This window comes from Hibiscus syriacus, unplaced genomic scaffold, assembly GCF_006381635.1.
Source record: "Hibiscus syriacus cultivar Baekdansim isolate YM2019G1 unplaced genomic scaffold, ASM638163v2 tig00110430_pilon, whole genome shotgun sequence".
NCBI lineage: Eukaryota > Viridiplantae > Streptophyta > Magnoliopsida > Malvales > Malvaceae > Hibiscus > Hibiscus syriacus.
The window spans coordinates 1314695-1327319 of record NW_024062734.1 but is presented as its reverse complement, the minus strand read 5'-3'; the positions used below and the strand labels follow the sequence as shown (position 1 = coordinate 1327319).

General features: G+C 32.3%; 3 protein-coding genes across 5 annotated transcripts; 2 read left to right on the top strand and 1 right to left on the bottom strand.

The window, feature by feature from the left end:
• The first annotated feature begins 202 nt into the window (after positions 1–202).
• LOC120125434 (glutathione S-transferase zeta class-like) lies at positions 203–2496 on the top strand. Its single transcript, XM_039143865.1, has 10 exons — positions 203–295; positions 394–478; positions 585–641; positions 740–825; positions 926–997; positions 1086–1139; positions 1240–1315; positions 1436–1497; positions 2001–2060; positions 2190–2496. The coding sequence occupies exons 1-10, from the start codon at positions 293–295 to the stop codon at positions 2289–2291; spliced, it is 657 nt and encodes a 218-aa protein (XP_038999796.1). The 5' UTR covers positions 203–292; the 3' UTR covers positions 2292–2496.
• Positions 267–7156, top strand: LOC120125435 (glutathione S-transferase zeta class-like). Of its 2 annotated transcripts, none has more exons than XM_039143867.1 (10): positions 267–295; positions 5650–5734; positions 5819–5875; positions 5975–6060; positions 6156–6227; positions 6309–6362; positions 6467–6542; positions 6628–6689; positions 6813–6872; positions 6967–7156. In XM_039143867.1, the coding sequence occupies exons 1-10, from the start codon at positions 293–295 to the stop codon at positions 7066–7068; spliced, it is 657 nt and encodes a 218-aa protein (XP_038999798.1). In that variant the 5' UTR covers positions 267–292; the 3' UTR covers positions 7069–7156. The 2 variants fall into 2 exon arrangements, with proteins under 2 accessions (XP_038999798.1, XP_038999797.1); XM_039143866.1 differs by lacking the exon at positions 267–295 and adding an exon at positions 5496–5546 and having other exon boundaries at positions 6967–7155.
• A 1900-nt stretch (positions 7157–9056) lies between these two features.
• LOC120125216 (NAC domain-containing protein 35-like) lies at positions 9057–10923 on the bottom strand. Of its 2 annotated transcripts, XM_039143697.1 has the most exons (5): positions 10599–10922; positions 10198–10466; positions 9546–9750; positions 9258–9467; positions 9057–9224 (listed from the first exon to the last, which is right to left on the bottom strand). In XM_039143697.1, exons 1-5 carry the CDS (start codon positions 10882–10884, stop codon positions 9058–9060), a joined length of 1137 nt encoding a protein of 378 aa, XP_038999628.1. In that variant the 5' UTR covers positions 10885–10922; the 3' UTR covers position 9057. The 2 variants fall into 2 exon arrangements, with proteins under 2 accessions (XP_038999628.1, XP_038999627.1); XM_039143696.1 differs by having other exon boundaries at positions 9057–9750; positions 10599–10923.
• Positions 10924–12625: the final 1702 nt, after the last annotated feature.

Sequence of the window (12625 nt, the reverse complement as noted above, 5' to 3'; positions counted from 1 at the left end):
TGTGACATTGACATCATAAAAATTAGGTAATTAAATATTATATTAAAAAATATTTTATACATATTTTACATTTGATGGGTTGAAATTTACATTATACTAATGTGATAGTACCACTTTACAATGATATTAATGTTATTGTCAATAGAAAAATGCTAAATTTTAAATTTAATTTTATATATTTAATTATATAATGACACGTCCGGAGAAAAAAGACAAGACGAGATGAAGATGGTAAAAGAGAAAAAAAGCATTGAACACCGACTTCCTAATTCGCCAGAATCAACTTGATATTATGGTACAATCTTCTCTGTTCATCTATCTCTGTTCCATTAGTTCAAAGATACTGATTATGAATTAACAATAAGAATGGTGCATGAACGTGAACATTAACAGGCACAACAGCAGAACAAACTCAAGCTCTATTCTTACTGGAGGAGCTCCTGCTCCTTCCGCATCAGAATCGCCCTTAACCTCAAAGGTACCTTTCCGTTTTCCCTTTCTTCTTCTGGGGGTTTTTAATCCTTTTTAATCTATTAGTAATTAGTAATTAGTAATTTCTTTTGGTTTCTGGGTTTTTTTGGCAGGTCTGGATTATCAGTACATACCGGTTAACTTGCTTAAGGGGGAGCAGTTCAGCCCCGGTCAGAATTTTTTTAAAAATTTTCTGGGTTTATTAATTTGTTTCTAATTCATTAATCATTGGAATTTAAAACATTGTTGAAACTTGGGAAATGGGTAGAATTCCAAAAGCTGAATCCTATTGGATATGTACCGGTGCTGGTGGACGGTGACGTTGTCATTTCAGACTCTTCTGCAATTTTCATGGTCATTTTTTCTGTTTCCCCTTCTTTTCATTCAATTCTATTCTATTGTATTCATTACTTTGCTTGATTTGCTTTTAATGAATTTGGAATTAAACCAACAGTATCTGGAGGAGAAATACCCTCAAATCCCCTTATTGCCATCTGATCTTTATAAGAAGGCACTCAATATCCAGGTCTCTGCTGTCCTTCATTTCGTTTTTGTTTATGTTTCTTGTCACTAAGTTAGGCTACACTAATGAGTACTTGCACATCGTTTTATAGGCCGCAAATATCGTTTGCTCGAGCATTCAGCCTCTTCAGAATCTAGCTGTGCTGGTTTGTTTCCGAGTGAATTTGCGTCTTTTATGCCTTCGTTTTTTATGGGATCATTGAAAGTATATGGATTGCGTTTGATTTGCTGCTTTTACTTTTGCAGAAGTACATTGAGGAAAAAGTAAGTACGGATGAGAAAATTCTTTGGGCAAAATTTCATATCGAGAAAGGCTTCGGAGGTAAGGGATGAGTAAAGGCATTATACATATAACTATTCTACTAAGATCAAGTGCCATGAGGGTTTATTGTTTCCTCTAATGGATTTAGCATTTGATTTGATTAATGCTTCTTTGTTTCAGCTCTTGAGAAGCTGTTAAAAGATCATGCTGGAAAATATGCGATCGGAGATGAAGTTGCCATGGTTTGTTTCATTTTGTCATGTTTATATACGCAACTTCATGCTCAAAGCACGTGGCAAATCATGCACAAAAGTGCATATGTTTCAGTGTTTTTGGAAGGCTTATATATTTGTTGCAGGATGTGGATGAAAGGATTTCGGATATCACTTTGAATGAATTTGGTTTGATTGATAGTTTCGGTAAAAACTGTTGTAGTTTCATGCTGATGTGGAAAATATATATGCCTTTGAATTTTGAGATGCAAATGAGTTAACCGTAGGTCTAAATTTTGTTAAAAGTTTGCTAATATTGCCTTAGGATATTGAGATGCGCATGAGATAATCATAGATGTAAACTCTGTTTGACGTTTGCTAATATCACCTTCTGTTACTTGTTGTGATGCTCTTTAGAAGTTGACTCCTAATGTACATTAGAATAAGAAATAAATGAAATTATATACTCAGGTTAGAAATGTTCTGAAAATATACATATACACATAAATATGGCCTGTCGACTCTGTTTGCAGGCGGATGCATTCCTAGCACCACAGATTCATGCTGGGATAAACCGATTCAATGTCGACATGGTAATCCGCTCATTCATGAACTTCTTGTTTCTGCATCTAATTTGCGTTTCTTCATTTCAGCTAAAGTTTCCATACTTACAGACATGTATTCTTGGCTAACACGGCTTCTCTTTTCTTATTATTTTGTAGACTAAATTCCCGCTTTTAACTCGGTTGAATGAGGCATATAGTGAGCTACCGGAATTCCAAAAGGCTATGCCGGAGAATCAGCCGGATGCTCCTCTGGCATAGGGCGTTGGTGCCTGGTGGATTGATGAGGTACACATCTAATGCCGAATGGTCCATCTTTGTTGTTCGTTCTAGGGAATGATCAATGATAATAAGGATTATGTTAGTCTGAAGTTAATGTAAGACGCAATAGTATCATATATCATGTAATATGGACATATCATAAACATATATGGCATGTTGATCTGAACTATATTTGGTGGTTTCATTCTCCATGCCATAGTCATATTCAGGGATTGACCGAGGGTGAGCGGGTGAGGGTGGTCGCCCCTAAATTTTTTAAAAATTCTCTTATATTTTAATTTTTTTTTATTTTGTATTGATAATCTATTTTCGTTCTAAAATTTATAAGTTCGTCTCCTATAACACAAAATCCTACGTCCTTCTCTGATCATATATTTGTTTGTAGAAATATCAGTTAACCTTTGTATGAGATATATGCAATTACAAGCCATAAAATAAAAATGGTTTTGTGGAAAAAAAAATGTGTTCCTGGGACATTGGGTTCAATTTGAAGGAGCAAAAGAATGAAATTTCTTCCTAAAAGTTAGGGTTTGATTATGCAGGATTCAAAGAAACTAACAAATTAATCATGCTATTTATATTTTAATTTTCCCCTCAAATTTGAAATAGATGGCTATATTAATAGACCCGTGTCGTTCAGCTAATTTTAGTGTAAGTAATTTTTTTTATATTAGTGTATTTATAACGTGTTGTCTTTTTGTGTTATAATTATATTTAAAACACTACATTATTTATTTATTTATGTTCGACATATTTTGTGTTAAAATTGTATTTAAAATATCATATTTATTTATTTTTCGGGGATGTTTACAATTTATTTTAGGTAAATTTTGACATATTCATATATTTATAATTTTTTAATTCTTCATTTGAAATTTATTTTGATTAAATTGAAACCACTCGTTTCTCTAATTTTGTAGAAAATTTACATAACTTTATTTCATATTTTTAATAAAAAACATTTTGCAATTTAATTTCTTAATGGTAACCGAGTCAATATGTCCATATATTATTTTTAATAAATTATTATTTTTTCCGAATAAGATGATAACACGTGTTAGTATCTCATTGTTAATAAAATTACGTAAAAATATGAAACGCAAATTATGGAGACTGGATCAGAATCCCCTTTCAGGATGTGTAAGGCTTAACCACTACACCAAACCAACTACTTGTTACATAATTGATAAAAAAAAACATTTTGTATTTTCCCTTTTCATTAATCTTGTAGTTTTGTAATATAAATTATAAGACGATTCATTCACTAATATTATTAGAAAATACACCCGTTCTTTGGTAAGTGTTAATTATCATTTATCATCTACAATCAACATTATTAAGTCAATTCCACCAATAATACACAATTCACAAGTAGTTTTAAAGTATAAGGATCACATTAGAAGATTTCATAAACTTGAGACCTCATTGAATCATCTGTACCGTTAGCAAACTAATTAAATAATCAAATGCAAACTTTCTGTACCTAATTAATTTAATTAAATATAATCGGTCAATGAAAGGGGTTGGAGTATGTAAGCAATAATTAAGGGTAAACTGTACCCATGATCATTTAATTATAAGAAGATTCCAACATAATCACCGATCTTTTAATTTTATCAATAAGATCACTTAACTATTTAAATAATATAAATCAAGTCACCTGTTATTAACATTCAATGGAGGAACTGACCGTAACATTTAATTTATTGAATTAAAAAAATAAAAATAAGTAAAAAAATCATCTAACCAGATGGTGACATATTTTACTAAGTGTCATGTGCCACCATCTTGGAGGAATACATCTATTGAAATTAGTTAAAATTAGGATCAAATTGATAGAATATATAAATAATGAGGATCAAATGTGTAATTATATCAAATTTATTAACTATCATGCCATTTTCTATTTCAAATGTTAACAACAAATGAATTGATTAACATCATTTAAATAATCAAGTGATCTCATTGATAAAATTAAAAGATCAACAATCAGATTATAATCTCTTATAGTTAAGTGGTCATGGGTGTAATTTACCCAATAATTAATTATAAACCGAGGTTGAGTTACCAACCATTCACAAATATAGGATATTAGCAATGTGATGAGCATGGCCCATTATAATAATAACTAAACAAAGCCTCCATTGGTATATTTTATGCGTTATTATTTTGAAAGGGATAGTTACATCTTAGCTACTTAATTTGTCCATTTTTTCTATATTGGTATTTAACTTTTGATTTAATTCACATTGGTATTGTCTATTTTTTTTCCATATTAATATCTAAACTTTTTTGAGTCCATGTTGCTACCTAAACTCTTCTCTCATGCCTGTTCTTTTTTGTAACAATTTAACATCACCAAAAAATTATTAAAATGTGAAGTTATAGAAATTAAAATCGTTGTAAAAAAGTATCAATGTGGGAAAAGTAAACAAGTTCACGTATCAGCGTGGACTAAAAAGGTTTAGATGATAAAGTGGGAAAAGTAGACCAGTCCAAGTACCGTGGACAAAAAAAAAGTTTGGGTACCAATATGGAAAAAGTGAACAACTTTAAGGACTAAGATGTGAGTTATCCCTTGTTGAAAAGAATAAACTACTAGCTTGAATTCAAATGTCCATTCTCAAACATTTTTTAATAGTAAATAATAATTATAAGATAATACCTATTTATAATTTCTTTTCTTAATTATTGACAATGTGCATATCTCATACCGACATGGTTGTTCAAACTTGGATCTTTTAAGGAAAACATTCTTCTTTATCACTTAGGCCACCTAATCTTATCATCAATTTAAATAGGGTAAATTATACGTTGTGTAGCCCACTATCACTTTATTCTATTTTGGTCACACAACTATTTTTATTTCAAAAGCATACCTAATATTTAGTTTTGGTTTCCTTTTGGTCATTCACCATTAAAAAATTAACAGAACTACTAGCATGTCATTTTTTCAATGATGACATGGCATTATCATACGGTGACACGTTGATTTTTTAATGATGAGTGACCAAAATGAAACCAAAACTAAACATTAGGTATGGTTTTGAAACAAAAAAAAGTTGGATGATCAAAATGGAATAGAAGTGTTAGTTAGGATACTAAACGTGTAGTTTACCCATTAAATAACTAAGAATTCCATCACATATAACATGTCACCTTGTAATGGAGAAAAACAAGATCCCTGGAAGAGATCGTTGACTTTTGAATTCGTTAGTAGCAACAGGCAATATGGTGAGATCTTCTCTGTTCATCTACTTTTATTCATTTGCTATCATGGTACTGGTTATGGATTAATTAAACTATCAAAATGGTGCATCAACATGAACATGAACAGGCACAGCAGCAGAACAAACTGAAGCTGTATTCTTACTGGAGGAGCTCCTGCTCCTGCCGCATCAGAATGGCCCTCAACCTCAAATGTACCTTCTTCTTTATTGTTTTTTTCCTATCCTTTTTCAATCTATTACTGATTAGTAATCACTTTTGGTTTCTGGATTTGGCAGCTCTGGAATACCAGTACATACCTGTTAACTTGCTTAAGGGGGAACAATTCAGTCCTGGTTATAAATTTTCCTTTTCTGGTTCAACGCTTACTATTTTGATTCTATTCCATTAAGTACTGTAATTGAAACATTGTTGAAACTGTGGAAAATGGTTAGAGTTCCAAAAGCTGAATCCCATTGGATATGTACCGGTGCTGGTGGACGGCGACGTTGTCATTTCGGACTCTTTTGCTATTTTCATGGTCAGTTTTCTGTTTATTCTGTTCAGTCAATGCTATTGTATTCATTACTTAGCTTGATTTGTTTGTTTTTAATGAATGTGGAATTAAACCAATAGTATCTGGAGGAGAAATACCCTCAAATCCCCTTGTTTCCATCTGATATTGCAAAGAAGGCACTCAATATACAGGTCTCTGCTCTCCTTTGTATGATTAATTATTCATGTTTTACTAGGCTAATGACTAATGAGTTCTCACACATTGTTCCACAGGCTGCAAATATTGTTTGCTCAAGCATTCAGCCTCTTCAGAATGCAACTGTGCTGGTTAGTATCCGAGTGAATTCGCCCAAAAACGAGCAGATACTCGTTTTGAGTATTGTTGAAATATACAAGGGATTGCATTTGATTTGCTGCTTTTACCTTTACAGAAGTACATTGAGGCAAAAGTAGGTCCAGATGAGAGAATTCCTTGGGCAAAATTCCATATTGAGAAAGGCTTTGAAGGTAAGTTATAAGGCCTCCTCCTCCTAAGATTAAGTGTCATGAGTGTTATTGCTTCCTCTAATGGATTAATGCTTCTTGGTTTCAGCGCTTGAGAAGCTGTTGAAAGATCGTGCCGGAAGATATGCGACCGGAGACGAAGTTTCCATGGTTTGTTCCATTCTCTCATGTATAAATTTGCAACTTTATGTTCAGAGTTTGTGACTCGAGTTCCGATTGAAACTGCTCGCTCGTAATGTACCGTAGAATAAGACCTGTGAACTTTCTTTGCAGGCAGATGTGTTTCTAGCACCACAACTTCATTATGGGACTAAACGGTTCAATGTTGACATGGTAATCTACTTATTCCATGAACTACTAGTTCGTGCACCTAACTGATGTTTGTTAACTTTGCTGACATGAATTCTCTTTTCCTATTATCTTGTAGGCTAAATTCCCGCTTTTAACTCGGTTGAATGGGGCTTATAGTGAGCTTTCGGAATTCCGAAAGGCCATGCCGGAGAATCAGCCGGATGCTCCTCTGGCATAGGGCATTTTGTTAAGATGGTAAATTGATGGGGAATTCAACTACTGCTGAATGCTCCATCTGTTTGGCGGCTGGGAATCTTGAACAAGTTCTTTCCAGGGTGTGACCAATGAATAAGGATTATGTAGTCCAGAAGTGGATTAATAGACACATATTATGTTATATTTGAAGTAGTTGAATTCATATAATCATAGTACTTGAAAAAAATAGTCGAGTTGATATGATTATGTTATATTTGAAGTAACTACGATTATATCTGTTTAAAGATAACTCTTAACCATTTGATATTGAACGTTCATACTCTTGACGTTCATATGGCTCGAACTCAGAACCTCAAATAATAACAACAATTCTTTTATCACCGAGATCACTTAATTCGTGCATAACTTACAACTTTGTCATTGAGATAATTAGGTACCTTCCTTTTTAATCCATTACTAATTAGTAATTACTCTTGGTTTATGGATTCTTCTTCTTCTTATAATTTTTGAAGCATTTCATGGATATTAAATATAAATTATCGAAAGGAAAAGGCCTAATGACATTTTTGGACTCAAACTTTTCTTAAAAAAAATATTTTTTTTAACTTTTAAAATTCAAATATTCTATCAAATTGAAGCAGCTGAAAGAAAAAGCATCAAACTTGTTAAGTTGGCGCCAACTATTTTATACTTTTATCAATATTAATATTACTTATTTTGTACTTTCGCATAAAAAAATTAAAAATGATAAAATATTAGAAATACATTTAAATCCATTAAAAATGTTAAAAGAATTATAAAATTTGACAAAAATATACAAAACTTAATTGAGTTTTAAAGTAGTACGATCTAATTTAAAATTTTCATTCAATTGAATAATTATACATAAGAAACTACATTTGACGTGTCAAAGTCGATTTCAATTAGACTGAATAATATTGTAACAAATCACAATAAATGGTGAATTTGATCTGAACAAGAGTAATTAATATTTGAAATTCAAAGAGTTATGTACATGGACCACTCTACTTGGTTCTAAAAATTAGAGGGGGCGAGCTGTTCCACTCTAAAATGTACTTATGCCCCATACACCTACCTAATTATTCACTAATTATTCTCTCCCTCAATTAAACATGTTAAATATATATATATATATAATTACTATAGTATATAATTCATATTTTAATCATATTATATAAGTAACTAAACATACTTTTATGTCGAGAGGATTTTTTAAATAGTTTGAAGTAATTACGAGATAGTAGTTGTTTATAATATTCTTTTAACTATTGACAACGCATACACTCCTCACAAACATAATTGTTCTAATTCAGAACCTCTAAAGAAAACAACATGCCATTCAACCGTTGAGATTACTTGATGGGTTAACGTCGAGAGTATTTGAAACAATATGCCATTTAGCTCAAATATCATTTGATAACACTATCAACCTATCGTGTATTATACATAATTCGTACTTGTAACGTATAGGCAAAATAAAAAATTAAACATATTTATACATTCGAATTAGCAACGCTAACATGTTTTAAATTTTATAAATGTATCAACAATCACTACATATATCATACTTTTTTATCTTATATGTAAGTAAACTAAACATGCTTTCATTAATATCGTATAGTCATATCATCAACATTTATATAAAATAATCTTATTATATTAGTTAAAACTTAAAATTTTTACACCTAAAATGGTATATATTATGTATGTAATCATCATAAACACAACACAATTGAAAATGTAGATTTATACAATATTCAAATGTTGTTTTGGTTGCAATTGGATTCGGGAAATACATAATGGTTTCTTCTTCCACTTCTAACACTGTATATAACATGTTAAACAAAATGTATTCCTTTAGTTGGGTTGCAGCCTCACCCTACTACATATAGCTAAACAGCAGCAACAAATAATCACTCTAAAGGAATCGAACAACCTCTACAGATGAGTAGCAGTACATATAGTTTATATCAATATGTAGCTGCGGCGCCTACTTGAAAGGGTTGTTATACTCCCTGTTAGCTTCTGGGATCGGATTCCACTCCCAAAGCCTGCCCAAAAAGGCCGTCGGACTAGGTTCTGTGGCTGGTAGCACGTTCAGAGAAAGCTGTTGTGCCTGTGATTGTGGCGGCAAGGTCGAGAACTCCGGTTGCTGTTGTTGTTGTTGTTCATGATTCTGGAGATGTAGATGGGGATGATTTGGATTGTAGTATTGCTGCTGGTTCAATGTATGTTGTTGGAAGCTTACTAGCCGGTGGAGATCGTCGACGACTACGACGTTTGGCGAAACGGAAAAAGGGCCTGGCTGGAAGAGAGTAGTGGGATTGGGGAGTAAAGAGCAGAAGCCTTGCTTTGACTGGTTTAAGAACATTCCTTCACCTTCCATTCCAGATGGTATTCCTAATGTTGTGCTGATAGGAAGAGGATCCATCGGACGGTATACGTTCCGTTTCGAAAGTCCAAGAGTTGTTGTAACATCAGAAGTACTAGTGCTACTGCTTCCTTCGGTTTCACTTATTTTTTCCATGGCTTGTTGAGCTGCTGCCTCTTGGGGATATCTCTTCTCCATCGACAATTGTCCTCTGGACGAGTCCGACGGCCGCATGGTGAGAAGAGAACGGGGTAGCGACGGGTGATCCTCCACTCCGGCTCTCTTGTACACCCGGCAAAGTGATATTTCTGCCTGAAAAACGAAACCGGAGCTGGTGAAGAGAAGGAAGAAGCAATTCCCACGCCTCAATTAAATGTTTGTGGACATTGAGCATCGGTTACAGTTATGATACTCGTGACTGGAAGTAATAGTAGTATTGAATAAATGTAAGTGTAAGGGTTCTTTTTGGTCATTGAATCCAAAGTTCATGCAAATACAGTAAAGAAATCAATTAATAACAAGATTTGAGGAAAACCTTGCAATTATGAATTTTTCAAAAGAGAAATTAGGGTTCGGTGGAAGAACACTTAGTTGGTACGATAATAAGATAATATATGTTTAGAATCTTTTTTAGTCCTTAACAACTAACATATCTTACATATTTAATTGCTTGAACATAAGATCTTACACCCTCTTAGCTCTTATATAAGTCTATAGGTAAACAAATAGATGGCGCAACAAATTATAAGTGGAATATACCTTTTTGTAGCGTTCGGTTTCGTGGTGAGGCAAGCGATACTCGTTCATAATCCAACTGGATCGGATTCCCTTGGGAGCTTTACCAGAGTAGAAGACTAGGGTTTTCTTGAGACCAATGGATCGAGACTTCTCGCCTCGAATCATACGGTCTGCTCCGGTTGCCTTCCAGTACCCGGACGTCGTAACACGATTCGGTCGATCCCCGTTTCTGTACTTCCTGTCTCTCGGCACATAGAAGAACCATTCTTTCTCCCCAATTGCTGCCAAGGCTGAGATGTGCCGCACAAGAATTCAAACAAAAGATATATACATACGTATGTGTGTGTGTGTATGTGTGTGTGATAGAGAGAAGAAGAAGGAAAGAAATGAAGAGGGAAACAAAGAATTTTGTAGTTTTTTACCAGGAAGCTCCCAGGGGTCATAGCGATAAAGATCAAGGAAAGTAATGAGTTCGACATTAAAACGCTTGTCCTCCACCTTACGGCGAAGGTAGAACTCCACGAGTTCTTCCTCGGTAGGGTGGAACCGAAAACCAGGCATGACCACGTCGTGCTCGTGGTCATCATTGCTGCTGCTGCTGATGCTCATGTCGTGGTTGCTGCTGTCGTCCACCACGTTGATATTGCTATTATTATTATCGTTGGGGTCGTTGCTCATGATTGCTGCTTCCGGTATTACTATTGCCATAAACTAATTAACCATCAAACTATCATAACTCATAACATATATATATATATATATATATATGTATGAGCTTTGAGCTATTTGATATTGGCCTCGAATGAGAGGAGAAGAAGAAGAATGAAGAAAAGTAAAGAGAGAGAGGGAGAGAACAATTTTCAAAGGGAAAGAATTAAAAAGATGTACATAGCTTTCAGGGTCTACACTACATGGGAAGGATATGCCTACAGGGTGATTAAGATGAGACAATGACATGTCAAAAAGACGACAGCTTGGCCATACGGTGCCGTTGGACCCTTCTTCCTTTCCACCATTCAATTTAGTATTATTTTCATAAATATTAACTACATTAAAATTTTTAATACAGATTCATAGATTTTAAAATAATGTCCCTCATAGTGTTATTTTCTTCCTCTTATAATTAATCTTATCCTCATTATTATTAACTAATTATAACATATGTCTTTCAAAAAAATTATAACATATATCCCATTATTGATTTTAATATCACTGTTATAATAACTAATCTCATCGCCATCATTATTTTAATTTCATCAAAACTAATTTTACTGTCCTTTTAAATGGACTCTTAATTAACAAATGTGGGACTCTTAATTATCGTCACTTAACAGAAAGTTTGTTGGTAACCTTTTTTTTAGGATAATAAAATTTATATGTGTAAATAAGGTTTGTAATGTTATTTAATAAACCAAATACTATCTAAAATTGTAAAATATATTTATAATATCATTTCTTAAAGAATGTACTTGGAGTATGAAAGAGTCAATAAATTGATGAGAATAAAAAAATTTATAAAAGTGTTACAATAGAATGATCAAATTGAATAAAATACAAAGTTGATGGTTTTAAAATTTAAAAAAATAAAATTTATTTCTTAAATAGGAAATGAAGTTAGATAAGTATTCTATAGAGGTAGAGAAACATGTCACGTAAATTTGGAAAAACGGACTTAAAATGAGGAATTGAAGGAATAAGAAAATTATATAAAGTTAAGGGACTAATTTGAAAAAAAAAGAATAAATCTGTTATTAAAAAAATTGAAGCTACATAGATATTCTACATTGATTTAGAAACGCTTAGTTCAAATTTGATCAAAATATACTTAAAAAAATAAAAAACCAAAAAAAAATCAGGAACCAAAAGTTATGAAGGACAAAAATAACATCGTTTTAATTTTTAACTTTTAAGATTTTCAAACTTTGAAAATTTAAACATGACTTGAACACAAAATTTATGTTGACTCGAATAACTCGACTCAAATAATACAAAAATATAAAAATAATAATGTTTTAATCAAATCAAATTTATTTATCCTAAAGAGCACCCCTTCAATAATCTCAACGAGTTCCTTGATTCACTTTGTCTTTTTTTTTTTGAATAGTCTAAGAAGATTATAAGGTAGTATTTGTTTAAAATTTTCTTAACTAACTAATAATACTCATACACAAACACAATCTGCGTACGTAGTTGTTCAAACTTAAAATCACTAAAATGAATCATATTTCCTTTTATCACTAAGTTACTTGATACGTTCACGTAATAAACATAAAAAATAGTTATATTATGTTATAAAAATAAAAATAAATAAATAAAGAATAATAAAAGCAGAGTAGGTAGGCGTAGAAAAAAAACCTTAAAATGAAACGTTATGAACTAAAATACTCAAAACAAAAAAAAACTAAAATGATTATTTAGTCAAATGATATCACATTTTTTATATTATACC